This window comes from Molothrus aeneus, chromosome 4 (genome assembly GCF_037042795.1).
Source record: "Molothrus aeneus isolate 106 chromosome 4, BPBGC_Maene_1.0, whole genome shotgun sequence".
In the NCBI taxonomy this organism is placed as follows: Eukaryota; Metazoa; Chordata; class Aves; order Passeriformes; family Icteridae; genus Molothrus; species Molothrus aeneus.
Window position 1 is genome coordinate 6,319,700 of NC_089649.1, and position 15,296 is coordinate 6,334,995.

Below are 15,296 nucleotides of genomic sequence, written 5' to 3' on the forward strand. Positions count from 1 at the left end.
AGCAGAACACAACTGGAAAGACCTTTGGCCTGCACAGAGCCTCATGGAATTCACTCAGAATCTGTCCTGGCTCGAAGGTCCTTCCACAGGAATCTGATTGATCAGCCAGGGGCTTAGCTAGTAAGCTATGTGGATCAGCTGTGATCCAAAATCATGAATTGCCTCTGTGATTTCACAGAGAATGTGCTATAAGAGATGCTGGAGTGTTATGAAGACTAAAAAGAGGTGGAAAGACAGCTGGACAAATTGCTTAAAATTTCCCATTTTGGGGAAATTTCACATCCCACATGCAGGCATATTTTCAGCCAGAGTTTGCCTTGAACCCAGCAAGTAGGAGAGAAGCCTGTAAATCAAAATTATTGAGCAGTCAGAGAGGTGAGCTGGGTTTTGCAGCTGTAATGTAATGAACCAGTTTCTTGTGAAAGCACAGTGACTGAGAACTGGAGGGCTGCCTATAGTGTAGAGTGCTGATTCTTGCTCCCAGAGTACTGTGTGCCACAGAAATTACCTGTAAATCAGGATTACGACCACGTCTTCCTACTGGCCTCTTGTACACATTTAATTTTCTTCTCTTGGGCCTCTACAGTGCTTCTTCACACTTTACATCTTTTTACTCTGGTCTTTTACTTTTATCTTTTACTTGTCATATTGGGGACTAAGGATTGAAATACTGCTACTGGGGAGAGCTTCTAAGAGCCTGTGATCTTGAAATGTACTGTATAATCCTGCAGTAAATCTAGAGCAAATATTTGAGTAGTTTAGCATGGCTTTCATCATCATCAGTGGTGCTAGGGCTAAAACAAGGTGCTGTTTCTCACAACTAAGGGAATCAAAATCCATCCCAGGTGGGAAGCTAAAGATTAAAGCAGAACTCTGTGAATAAAGGCGGCAGAATTTGTTGGTATATTTGTTTAAACTATCACTCAGCTAGTTACAGACCAGATTATGGACCTTGTATATCATGGCAGGGTTTGAAGAACCATCTATCTCAATGAAGAAAACATTCCTAAGTATGAACAAAATCTCTGTAGTTTGGTCCCATGATGGTAACTCAAACTGCAATCAAAGACGAGAAGAATACATTTGGTTGCACATGCAGAAAGCAGGCTGAATTCAAACTCTAATCAAACCAATAAAAAACACTTTTATGAATTTTGGACCTCCAAAATTCTACTCTCCTCTTTAAATTTCAGATTGGGATAATGACTGCATTAGAAGAAAATGACCAAGGGGCCCATCTCCCTCTTAAAATTCAGAAAAATTATAGGATATTCAGAGGGGGAAAAAATTGGAAAACTCAAGAAATAGTTATACTGCATTTACCTGGAAATAGAAAGTAGCAATATTTTAGTCCTTTGGAGATCTCCCTTCTACCTGTTTTCCACTGTCAATACCTGTACTTTTCTTCTATCATTAAACTTGTCCCTTTCCTCTCTGCCTGTTTGTGGCTTTTTTCTTTGGTTTGGCTGCTTTTTTTTGTTTCACTTCTATGTGCAGACTGACAGTTTATTTTTGGGGGAAGTCTATTTCCTATGCTAGTCTGTCAATACAAAAGCTCCTCCCTCCCCTTCCCCACCTCTTTCCTCTTCCCTTTGCTCCTTCCTTTCTTCCCCTCTTTCCAAGATCAATCTGGAGTAGCACATACTATTTTAGGTAGACTTTAAGACACCAGGATATACGTGGAATAAAGATCCACTGGCAAAGGTAAGTAATGCTATGAAGAGACACAGAAATCCAATCAGCCTCATATTGCCTTCCATGTTTTTGCTTAGTCTCCTCCTGTAGAGCACATCTGTAAATTATAATCATACTTGTTCACTCCACCACCAAAAGAATATTTCCCTAAGGAGGAGATTTATAGCAGCTTTGTCCTTCCTCCACAAGCGTTGGTATTGATGCCTGTGGCTCCAAGACACAGGAGCTTCGAAAGTGCATCTATGCTGAAAAGCTGAATTTTGATCACATTTGCATTCAAATACAAATATTTTATATGGCCTAGAACAATGACAGAAGGATTTTTAAAGCACCAGTAAGAGTTAAAAACAAAAGTCTCAATGACATTAATGCTCATAACTCAGTTTGGATCTTTCGAAAATCTCATTCAAAGCCCAGCTCTGAATTCAATTTCTTATATACACATCATCCTACACACATGGGACTTGCATCCAGCTTGGCTTCAAGGCTCTTTTTACTAATCAGGTAAGTCTTTAATTCTTATTACTATTTTAAAAGACTGCTCTGCCTACAGGTTTATTCAAGATATAATCTCTTGTGAAGCAGATATTTAGAGGAAAGCTGAGCTGCTCATTATCATGGTGAAAAGCTAAAGATGAAAAGCTAAAGTCAAATGTAGCTGAAATGTCAAGAAAATGAATTATTTGTGTAGAGGAGCCATCTGAAATTTCATTTGGAAAGGGCAGTGAGCTTTTGTAGATGGTTTTCTGAAAAAGTTATTAGAATTATTTTATATAATATGGCCAGCCTGCCAAGATGCAATTGTCATCTTTGCTATGGAAGCATATTTAACAGTGAATTTTAAGCCATGTCCAATAACAATACTTCCAGTATGTTCACGTTAAAGGAGGAATTTACGTGTTTTATGACTATTTTAACACATTTAATTAACACAGACTGGACGCATTATAATACACCAGTTTTGAACTCACATTCTAGACAGCCTTTCCATAAAAACAGCTACCTCAATCAAGGGTTAATATATCTTCAATTTATGATTAAGTTATAAACATCCTGCTACGTACCTGAATTGGAAAGTTTTGTTTTGGAGATGAGTGGCTTTCAGACAAAAAGTTAAAATTTCTGCTGCAAAAATGAAAGACAAAATTTAGTTCTTTGACTAGAATAAAGAACTAAAGAAGAACTCTTCTTCTCAAGAACTGCTTAACTCCTCCTCCCTTCTTTAGAGGAACCACTCTTACCATGTCCCTGCTTGAGAAAAAATAATATATTATGAAGCAACCAGAAAGAGATTTCAATGAATTTTTCCTGTAGGAACATTTAGAAAGTAAACATTACCATCTCTTACAAGCAAGCCTCATTCTTTTGCTTTCTTCTCCTAAGGAAGAAACAAAAATAAGAGGTTGAGGTACCAGCAGGCTCCAAAAAAAAAAAGGAAGTGCGGAGTTTGTGTGTGGTTCAGATAGAAAAATTAGTGCTAAGTGGCAGAGCAGAAATTTTGAGAGAAAATAATACTGGGATTAGAGGGAGGCAAGCTGGGGGGACAAAACTCCATAAAAAAAGAGTGACTACACAAGATAAAGTACCTGTCAGAGGATTTTGAAATAATGAAGGTAAAAGAACAGCAAGAGGGCCTCATTTGTTCTGCATATAGAGACAGCTGACTATTTCCGGACATTTCCTGATTTTTTTTTTGTTGAATTCTGAGAAAAGATCACAAGCAGTTATAAAGAGAACTTCACACCAGATGATGGGATCTGGGAGAAGCATTGCTTATCAAGTTTCCAGGAGGAGAGCTCAGCAAAGGACCAGCCTGACCCTGGTGTGCTGCTCCAGCTGTTCTGGAGTGGGGAATGCTCTGTACACTGTGAGGCAGGGGAGCAGCAGGGAAATGACAACAACTAACACTGTGCAAAATGTTTCTCCTCTCTTTTTTCCAGGATCCTTTTCCAGATTTGCTAGCTTTAAAATTCCAAACCCTTTGGTTCTAAAAAGGTTCCCTCTTCCAGTCTTGCCTTTTTACATGATGCAACTTTCTGTACCTGAAGTCAAACACCTGGGATTGCACTGATTGCTTTGGTGGTTTGGCATAGCAAGTGCAAATCTTAATTACACAGCTTGGCATAATGGTATTTATAATGGCTCTGCTCAGCTTGGAATGGAAACACTATATGATGAAGAAACTTGACAAGATCTTCAAAACCCTGTGGATTCACAAGCTCTGAATGAACTCACTGCTGGTAGATCTTTTGGGAAAATATGTGAGCCTGGTAATTTCATGGCAGTCTTGGTGCCCCCATCACAACTTCACAGTACCCAGTACAACAGCTGGTCTTACTTTACAGTAGACATTACTTTTGCATGCCATTACATAAAGGAGAAGTTGGGATCACTCAAGAGTTATTTTTGACAAGTGGTTTTCAGGCTGGTTGCTTACTAAAGGAAGGCCTTCAGGTTTTCATCAAATGATTTAAAAAGTAGAAAAAATCCTGAAACTCCATGTTGAAATGATCTCTACGGATGCAGACTTGAACTCTTCCTGTATGAGCTAAGACAAGCCATATGACAGTAATCCCATGGGTTTAATATTTACTTCCTTAAGTAAGGCAGGGAAAGACTTTTTCTTTGTGTGCTGATCAAGTCTCCAGTTATCCTGTACAGCATTTAAAGGAAAAATCTATTCATCTTTGTAATGATCTTGACAAACTTTTTAATTGCAGTGCATGTGAAACCTGCACAAACATCTGGGTTAATATAATAACTGCACACTCCCTTAGGCTGAGAAAACTCAGCTATGAGAGAAATGACTTCCTGAATTTACAGCTTAACTATCTGGATGAAGGCTTCCTTTGTGGGGAATTAATGTAAAACCAGCATTTTCATACAAGAATCCTCATTCTTTTGTACATTTTAAAGACAGAAATCTTAAACCAGAGGCTCCCCTCATAACTCCAGGCAATTCAAAGATAAGATGCTATGAAAATAACCAGGTCATTTCTAAATAGGTGTCAAGACTGGACTGTTGAACAGATGGAGTGTTTCTCTTGATGTTTCCATCTAGATCTGAAAAAGCAGATTGTAATGGTTTTAAGAAACATACAACAAACAGAAGAAAAGGAGGAACGTTACAGAAGTAAAATACATTTCCAATCACGGGAGCACATTGGATTACAAAGGGTGACATGGAGCACAACATTCAGTTTCAGTGTGAGCTTTAACTGATTGAGAAGCAAAGATTTCAGCACATTTATATTATAAGTAAAAGTTGCCATACAGTATAAACCTATGGACAAATATTTTCAGGTTTTTAAAAGAAGGATTCTTTTTTCCCCAAAACCCATAAATAACTGCTAGTGATTTTTGGCTTTGATTTGTGAGAATGCTACTTCTCACAACCCCTCTATGCAGGTTGTTGTTGGCACATGGCTCTATACTGCAAACAAAAGCAAAATATCTGGGATCTGGGTACACTTGGTTTTCTTCCTGGAGTACTGAAGTAGAACTGATGCAAGCACCTGACACTGTGTATATAGAATTATGAGAAAAGCAATATTAAACACTGCTGTTTGGATTGCAAAGCGAGGCACTCGGAATTCTTGTTGCCTGTGTCAGCTTAATCCAATCTCCTTGGTTTGTGTGGCCAGAACATCTGCAATCATTGCAAGGATTCCCATCTGACAAACAGCTCTTTGCTGCTTTGTTTTGACATCATTCCGTGCTCAGCACCATTCCTTACTCAATGCACACTCTTCAAAGGGTGCCCTTCATTCTGAATTATTTTCTTATAGGTTTTTGCTGTTAGCACCCAAATCATTCAGAAGCCAGGGTTCATCTTTGCACTGTTGCATTCTACAAATGAATAAATAATGCACAGGTTGAGCAGCACTGACACCAGGGCTCTCTGTGGCCCTGGGTGTCCAGTTCAAGGCACTTCAAGGCATCTCCAGAGCCCAGCAGCACATGCAGCAGTTACTCTGTCATTGTGATCCTTAACATCCCTCTGTGAGTGCTAACAGCTGGCAGACTCCAGGTGGAATTCCAGAAAGGGAGCTCTCAGTGAGCAGCTATGAGTTCCAACCCACAAAACCACCTTTTAATGCAATATACTCCTGTGTTAGAGAACACTAATATTTCCTAAATGAATCTCTGAAATGGCACTGGTGGGGCAGAAATCCTGAATTTAATCAAAATGCATCAGCACTGGGCAATAGTGCTTTCATTTCAGAGCTTTGGAACAGGTGACCTTCCAACTTCCCTAGCGTTGCTTCAAGGCAACTTTTTAAGGGCCAAAATAAACCCTGGAATTCTATCATGGAGCACACTGTAACAGGGGGGTTGAACCACCAGATACTTGTAGGAATGAGTGAATAAAACCCTCCTACCTCACAGGATATGGGGCTGGAACAGGCTGTGCTCCTGTTGAGCCTCCATAAAGCTCTCAGCGTGAATGTTCACACACAGGGACATTTACACTGAAATATGGGGCACTTCAGAAACAAAGATTTGTGTCAAACCAGTTCTAAAGCAGGCATTGGTACCACGTCTCAAGGTAGAAAGGTCAGAAAATAGGGCCAAGTTTGCACTGGTAGCTGTGCAATGTAAAATCCAGAAGGTGGCAGCAAATATTCTTCATTACAAGAAATAAACTGTTTATTCCAAGGAAATCTAAGGTGCCTATGGCCAAAAGTTTCAGACATTTGCGTTCTGTAGGCATAAATGTACTGTATTTAGAGAACTGCAGATGGATAAAGATTAAATGATAATGAAAAGCTGGTTTTCTTTCATTTGCACAGGTCCAAAATGAGCTAACTAATTCATTAAGTTAAAAGACAAGTTAGCAACAGTCTTTTGGTTTTTAAGCACACAGGCATTTTGCAGAAGTGAAGGCCTAATTCTAATAATTTACTTTCCTCTTCTACCATTAATTGACAACTAAAAAGGACTTTATTTTCAAAGGCAAAATTTTTCACAAATTTTGTCACAAATCTTATGTGAGTTGCCACAAAACTTATGTGAGGTGGCTGACAGCAACTGCTTCCTTAGTTTGTGTACAAATTATGAAAACAAGATTCTTCTCACCTGAAATAACACCACATTTAGGAACAATCTGAATTTAGAATAAATTAAATTCCAGTCCTAAAATTCCCTATAAATTTTCAGAATCAAGCCCTGACAAGACAGCTTTGAGGAAGACAGGATCAGGCCTGATTCTAATCTATTCCTGGTCTCAGTACAGCCACTGACAAGGTTTTAGTTCTTAGACAGGTGAGATACCCTCCCTCCCCAGCCATTAGCCAAATTTCTTCATTCCCATTTTAGTCTACTGTAAAATATTTTGAGAGTTTCAAATAAAAAATATTTTCCCATTTTATTTCAAAACTTTTGGTAGTTGAATTGTAAAATAGCTGTAGCATTTACTGCAGAGCTGGCAGCATTTCTGGGAGAAATTATTTTTTCATTACATAAAGTTTAAATAATAAATGATTTGGGACAAAAAAAAAGCTTTAATATTATTAACAATATGTCTCCCTTCCATACTTAGCTCAATTAAAAAAGCTGAAGTGCTTCTTTCATGTTAAAAAAATGGACATAAGAAAAGAATTGAAAGGCATAAAAATTCAGTATTATTTATTTTGTCCTAGCATTTTCTCAGTGGTTTGGTCTCTAACTGGAGAGGCCATTGCAAGCCCTTAGAAGGCCAAAGGAGAAATGCATCACTCTGGGCTTTTTATAAAGACAGAGGCACTTTTTGAGATAAAACAACTGTTTTATCTGCTTCCTCCTCCTTTGTCCCCTTTCTGTGTAAACAGCATCCAGGCACTATTGTTAACTCAGATTTTAATGTGCTTTGATATGGGATTAAGGACCAGGACCGTAATGGAAAGACAAAAATAAAATTGCTTTAATGACTTAGACACGAAGGTCCAACTTTTTCAAGTGACTTCATTAGGGAGGAGTTTATGTGAAGAGAGTTTCACTGGACTATTCAGAGTCCAACCCACTTTTGTGTCCTTGACTGGTAAAAAAGCAGTTGTGGTTTGTAAACACACACACACAGAGTTTTCTCTTACAGAGATGTGCCACCTAAGACACAAAAACAGCTGCTGGGAAATCATTTCACTAAGTAGTATTACACATTCTTATTTAGCCTGGAAAAGGAAAAAGACCTTTCTGACTCCTGCCTTTAAAATTTGCACTGTTTTATGAACCTAAGTACTGTTCTTTTTGTCCTGCAGCTTTTCATAATTAAGAAGAAAATTGAAATAGCTGTAAGTTCCAAATAACCCATTTTCCAGACTAGAAGTAAAGATATTAATAAATCAAAGGCAGACAGTCACACATATCCATCTTACATTAACCAGATCTATACATGCACACACCTAAGTACTGCTTTTACATTCATTTGCTTATACATGGAAATAGTTACTTTTGGAAATAATAGTATATAAATTTTAATTTATATTAACACGTCTTATAAATATCAGAGATTCTTGCAGTGTCATGAATGTTTGCTTCAGTGAGCAGTTTATAACTAGTTTCCATTGTCAAAATCAGTGTTAATCTAAAACTAACCTAAACAGTTTCATCTGTTTGCACAGACACCCAAGGCACTCAGCAGCTGACAGGATTCTTTGATTGCAAAGGACACCTCTAAATGGCCCTTGCTCTTCTTTACATTTAGGAGTCATTTTCCCTTCAATAACTATTGTAGAAAAAGGTTTTTCCCTATGAAAACATGCAGGAACTGGAAAAGAATAAATTAAACAGTGTAGAGGGTTCTAGTTTGTCTTGCTGCATAATTCTAATAACTGTTTAACCACAAGATTATAGGAATACAAAAGGTGATAAAGTAATAATTCTGGTAGCATTTCACTTTTCTCTCCTTCCTTGATTTCTGAGGTGAAGAATGGAAAATCTCTATCCCTCTTTTTATGATTTTCTTATAGCTTAAGGGAGAAAGAAGGGAGAGTAATTATTCTCTAGTTACACTTCATGTTTTCCATTGTGTCTGGGGTTTGTGCATTGTTTCTAGTACATGCTTGTCAACAGATGTATCTCCAGAATTTAAATATAAAAAGGGGAAATATTAGAAAGTATTGGCATGTCTGGCTGCTGCTGTCCAGCAGATGAATGATGAATTCTAGTGATTTGAAGTTGCCTTAATTCCAGAATTTGTTAGTTTGAAGGGGCTGAACACCAAAGTAGTGTGTTAGTTAGTTAGTTAGTTAGTTAGTTAGTTAGTTAGTTAGTTAGTTAGTTAGTTAGTTAGTTAGTTAGTTGGGATCTACTTCCTCAAATTCCTTCAGGCCCTTATGGAATTGACAAGGTTCCTCCTATGTACTTCAGCCTTCTTCCAGGTAAAACATCTGGAATGCTGTTTACCCTCACAGGTTTTGTCCTCTCACCATCCAAGAAGATAAATATTAGTTAAACCCACACACTGTTCAGTCCTTACTTCAAGGAAGCAGAGACTATCCTTACTTTACAAAAGCTAGAGGAAACAGATGTGCATTTTCACATTTTGGAATTTCAAAGTTAAAACCCAGCCTAAAGTCTTTAGTCTAAATAAGAGTCCTCAGACCTTTTTTTTCTAAAGACAAGATATCAAGTGGGAAATGGAAGACCAGACCAGGACTTCTACATAAATAATACAATAGAATGATTCATTTTGATAAAAAAGTTAGTAAAACACACTTAATAACTCACCATTCTCTGATTAAACTCTGTCAAAGAAAATTAGTTCCTGCTTTATAACTTATGGTTACACCAAAAAGATACTTCCTTACCTTAATGAACTCTGGAGTTTTTCTCTGAACAGGACAGACTCAACAGTATCTTCATCTAAAGGTCTTGAAAAGACAGATATTTTATCCAACACTTGTTTAAACACTATCATTTCTCTCTGCATCTCTGAAATCCTACAAAGTACTCACAGGGCTTTGAACAGATATTTCCATTGAAAAAGGGGAACTTTTGTGCTCTAGAACTCTCCTGAGAGGAGCTAACCCAGTAAAATAATGAGGTGGGCCTGCTTGATCAATTACTTCATCTCTCTCTATGACCTTATCTTCTTGATTGCTTTACATTCTTAATAACCACCTAATTTCTTGTGGTTTGGGTTATCTGATTACTTTCTAACATAAGGGGGTGTGTGGGTGGGATTAATAATGTTGGGGAGTTTTCTCTCTGAAGATGCAAACTGGAAATAGCTGATCATAGCTAAGAGATGACAGGACAGTCCTGTCATAAAGCATCAGTTGTGAAACTTGTCAAAACTCTCATGACATAACCTCTGAGTGTCACTACACTTTTTAAAAGAGATTCAGGCTAAATAACTGACTGAAAATTATGAAATCTGAAGTCTCTTCTTCAGTTTCCATCTCTCATACAACAGGCTGATATTACAACATGATTTAAAACCTGAAGCAGTGGTTGTTCAAGTTTCTTAAGTGCAGCAAAGTCCTGTGGCAGAAAAATTTAAAATGTGACATTTCTATGTGAATCTTTGCTAGATCATCTATATCTTGAACTATCACACACCTGGTTGGCTGCTCTCTAGTTCATGCCTACAGTGATTTAAGTTTGGGAAGCTCATTAGGAAAAGGAACACAGGGCAATGTTGTTCAGAGTAAATTCTAGCAAAGTCTCTGGCAAAAAGAGCCAGGAATTTCAGAGCAGATTTCAGAATTAAAGTAATTTAAGCCTGAGGACATGAATCAATGAGTGTGAATCAGTGAGTTTAAGAACCACATTTGTAGAAACTGTAAGAACAAGGTAATTTGTGTGACACAGAGAGCAGGTCTGGCTTGGGACAGGCTGTACCTGCTTCGTGCACTGCCAAATGGCTGCTGCAGCAGAACCTTCTCACAAACACAGTTTCTGTTTCAAAGTGCTGCTGCATTACTAAGAAGATTAGGATTTATCAAAAATGAATGGATTGCTCCTATAAGTGGGTCGGAATGTACTGAAATTCTGAGGGCATTGCCTTTTAAAGAAGCCAAAAGTAGCGTCATGTAAGGGTATTAAGTGAATGATTGCATTGACGCCTTTAATTGCTTGTGCTCACTTTTGTGCCCCAAAAAGACAAAACTGGGATCAGTCTAATAATTTTTGAGTAAGAAAAGCCTTTCTTAAAAGGAGATTGCCAAAGATATGTTCTTGGACATATGTCCTAGACAGAGCCTGTTATCAAATAAATTAGGCTGTGCCTAATGTTAGAAAGAATCTTGTGAACACACACAGAACTGTCACAACATGACTCCCTTCTGCATTAAGAATGGTCTTTGCAGAGCAAGGTACACCAGCTAAGTAGTGGGAAAGCTGCACAGTTGCTAATGCCACTGTACTTTTTCAGTAAAAGTCTCTCTTTGGTCTGCTTGCTTTCCTCAAAAATTCAATTTGCTGTGTCTTTGTTCCAGTTTCTTTCTCTGCCTCCTGCTTTTCCAGTAAATTTAAGTTCTAAAAGATACCCATAGACATAAAAAGGGACTGCCAGGATGTCACATGCCTTTGGTGTCTTTTGTTCCAGTTTGGAAGTGAAGAGAAGGAGCTTCCTTTCTTGCTGCTTAATAACTGTATTTGCTATTTTGTCTTCCTAGGGAAGGAGCACTGGCCGCTCACTATCGCTTCCTGGGAGACCTTCTTCATTCATCCCTCGAGCCATGTCTCCTACTTCTCCTCTTGTATTTCAGCCTGCCCCTGACTACTTCAGCAAGCCAGACACAGCAGCTGACAAGCCTGGCAAGAGACTGACTCCCTGGGAAGCAGCAGCCAGATCTCCCCTTGGCCTAGTGGATGAAGCTTTTGGCCCCCAAAGCATGCAGGAATCCGTTGCTGCTAACGTGGTGTTGGCTGCTCGCAGGAAAACGCTTCCTGAGCCACCAGATGAATGGAAACTTAAAGTTTCTTATGAGCCCCCAGCCCCGAGTGGTAGCGTAGCCTCACTGGGAGGGAAGCAATCAGGGGTTCTATCACCCCAAAAAAGCTCCCTGTCTGCCCCAAGTGCCCCCCAGGCTGGCCCTAAGCTGCAGTATCCCTACTGCACTCAGCGCTCCACAACGGATCCCGATATAATGTCCATGGATTCCAGGTCTGACTATTGCTTGTCAACAGCTGATTCAAACTACAATCCACAGCCAAGGGGATGGAGGCGTCCAACATGAGCAGCTGAAGGGCCTGGGGCATTTTCCCTTCCTCCAGCTCAGCAAGCCCTAAGATATGAGTTGGAGAAGGAAAGTTTCTTGCTAGCCTGGTGATCTCTGAAGTAAAAAAATGAAGAGACAAAATTGAATGGAGCACAGTTTTCACATGACTGCAGCGCTAGCAGCCTCTAGAATAGACTCAGTTTTACACCTAAGATTGTTCTGTTTGTCAAAAGGCAAAAATATGCATTTCTTGGGGTGAGGGGGGAGATGAAAGTGGGGCAATCCATGTTCTCGATGCAAAAATCTAGCAAGGATGTAGAAAGTGACAGCAAAAATGCTTGTAGTTAAGCTAATGTGAAAAAAAAAGTAAAATTAAGGGCATTTTAAAACCAAGAAGTATTTTACAGGATCTTGCAGGTTTTCTGAGTATGTTAGGCATGAGTTCTAAGTTACTAAATATAGTCAGATTTGCAAAAGTTCTAATGGAAGTGGAAGACTTTGAAGCACTGGCTTATTTGCCATATGGTTTTTTACCGCATTTCTATAATGAGCTAAGAAAGTAAATCCATGAATATTCTTACTATGGCAACAGTTAAAACACATCTATGGCAATGGTACCTGAATCACCACAATATGTAGATACAGGAAATCATCTAATAATTTCAGATAGATTTCAAGACATTTCCAATGAAGTTTTACATCTTGTAATTAATGTGAAAACACCAGGAAGAGAAGCATTGTTAAGAGATACCAATAGCATGATACTTGAACAACAAAAGAGATGAGGAGTGTATTTAAACTGGATTGCAAGTTATTTTTGTAATAAACTATCAAACAAGTCAGAGGCTGAACAGCCTTTATTTCTCTGTGAAATGCACTATTTGCTGAGCATTTACTGCTCCAGTGCCTGGTAATCCAACTGGCTGGGCAGTAGTTTGTGTTTCTAAGGTAGCTCAATGTTTAGAAAGCTTTTGAGTTGTATCCTCAGTTGGGAAGACATAGATAAGTTGTTTAGCAAGGACAGTTCCTGCTCTAGAAGTTGGCATGTGGCAGAGGGTTCCTGATACGTGGTGCAGGGTGTGAGTCTAGGAGCAATTATTTGGGTGGTTGGTCATACCTAAGTGATGCTGATGGACCTGAAGGGATGCTGAGTAATTTTTGCTGGTGAGACATACCTTGCATTTGCAACTTATTTAAACAGTAGAAATATGTGGCTGAAAATGTATGTATTCCAGGCTTCCTGGGTAGTTTAGAAGTTGTTAAAGCATTAAATGAACACCCCGAGTTTCATGAAGTGCTGTCTGGGGAAATCTTGAAGGATCTGTCAAGCACAGTCAGCTGAAATTACTGCAGCAGCACTATTAACTCTCCCTAGTTTCAGTAAGGCTGTCACTGTGGGTGAAGGGATTTGATTAGAAAAAACTAAAACATATATGCAGCAAGAGAAAATATAGTACAAAATATTCCCATCTGCAATTATAAAATCCAATCGGTATGAAGGAGAAAGGAAAATGAAATCCAAGTTCAGTTGAGGTGGAACTGCCCCTAAAAGCAAATAATTACAGGAAAAAATAAAGCCTTAATGAGTTTAAGTTGGCAGAAATTCTGTAGCCAAACAGAAGTCTCCCTAAAATTCAACTGATCCTTCTGACCAATCAGGAAATGAAGATGAGAGAGTGGTAAACCTTTAGAATAGGATCATATGCTATAGCACTTTACAGATTAATTTCACAATATGAATTTCCAAAAAAAAAAAGTGATTTAGAAAAATTACATGAACAAGGCTGCCATGATATGCCTGAAAATGAGCTTTGCACCTCAGAGTTATATATGCACATAATCAGAGTAAATTTTCCTGCCACACAGGCAAAAATAGGTGTCTCTCTGCAGAGTCCCTTTATGTCCCCTTTTATCACAATTGGGAATATTCCACCAGTGGGACTGTGGAAGCCCCCTTAGCCTTGAGGCCTTATCCTCACATCTAAACCTACTGCTCTGGAAGTACACGCCAAATCCTCACCTAAATTCTGTTAAATCATAAATCAAATTGAAATTCAGTGAAATCTACTGAAGTTCAGGGTCATCAAGGCCTTAGATATTCAGTAAATACCAATGCATATGCCTATGCATATAATACCAAGTAAATACCAAGGCCTATGACAGAAGGCCTACATTCTGAAAAGTGCACGCCTCTCACATATTTTGCCAAGCTGTGGTCCATATTACCAGAGCAAAACAAGTTCCTCTTTCCAGGTCAAGTTCAGGTTTCGGCTTTTAACTGTTTCCTTTACATCATTAGAAAGAAAAACAGATTAATGAGTTTGCATTTAAGCACATTTTTACCCAACACCATGATTTTAATTCTAAGAATTGGACACCTAACTTTTACATTCCCATTGAATGTAGTGGTGTGAATTCTGAGGTCATGCATTTACCAGAAGCAAATGTGTGCTCAATTTTAAGGTACATGCAATTAACAATTGCCAAAATGTTTTTAAATGTTGATATTGCAAAAGAAGTTATGATACCAAGTGATCTTGGAAAGGCTTTAATGCTGTGATCACATGGCATTACAGGAAAACATTATCTAGGATGAAGCCCTAATTCCCCACCCCAAATAGGCAACAAACATGGAAGTGAAGAGTTTCAGACAGGATCACGGACTTTCTGTCAACTCCCCTAGAACAAAAAATGTGCAGCCCTATAATTTCATTCTCTTCACAAGCAGGAATTAATCTGAGTACTTCTGTGAGCATGAGAATCCCTGATGCTGAGTTTCATGTAGCTTTGTATCATATCATAGATTAATTTGGGTGTTTAACATGACCTACTCCAGATTTCTTTTTTTCCTCCTGCTGAGGATTTCCTAGCTCTCTTTCCCATGTGGATTCTCCCATATCTAATATGGAATGACTTCCCAGTGCAGCATTTCCCTCAATAACAACACTGGTAAGTGGATCCGGCCTCCCCAACACCGTCTATTTTTACAAAGTCTGTGGGCAATGGATTGTCTGTGAGATCTGTTCCTCTGCTGCAGAGAAATGGAACTAATAAACAGTTTTGAAGTTATTAATGGGAGGGCAGACATGAGGGCAGGCATGCAGACAGATCACATAGCCTTGTTTGGAAGGAAATCAGCCTAAATCCAGATTGAGATCATGTAGTGATTTCAAAGAAAGCAGCAGGCCCAGACCAGTAAATGAAATATTAGTGCATCAGAGCTTTAGATGGACCCCACAGCATTTTCCACTTTCTGTCCTTCACCCGGTTCCTCCACTAGCAAAGCATCTTTCTAAAAATTGTTGTGACTGTTGTGTGTGAGTTCTGAATATATTAATGCAAGTATTTCATGCATTTGCTTTTGAATGCACAGATCTGCTCAGTAAATGTGAGGACAATTTTCGCTTGATATTTTAAATCGTTGGCTTTGTGCTCACCCTCAGAGGTGTCTCTGTT

The 15,296-nt window shown here is 38.7% G+C and overlaps 1 protein-coding gene across 2 annotated transcripts in view; it reads left to right on the forward strand.

Annotated features, from left to right (window-relative positions):
- SYNPO2 (synaptopodin 2) overlaps positions 1-12,098 on the forward strand; it is a 75,419-nt gene extending 63,321 nt beyond the window's left edge. The window contains exon 5 of one of the 2 annotated variants that reach the window (XM_066548917.1): positions 11,303-12,098. In XM_066548917.1, the coding sequence (XP_066405014.1) occupies positions 11,303-11,858 (556 nt within the window). In that variant the 3' untranslated portion in view covers positions 11,859-12,098. Of the gene's footprint in view, positions 1-3,788; positions 3,805-11,302 lie in introns of those variants that run through there. The other variant, XM_066548919.1, reaches the window with a different exon arrangement.
- The last annotated feature ends 3,198 nt before the right edge of the window (positions 12,099-15,296 follow it).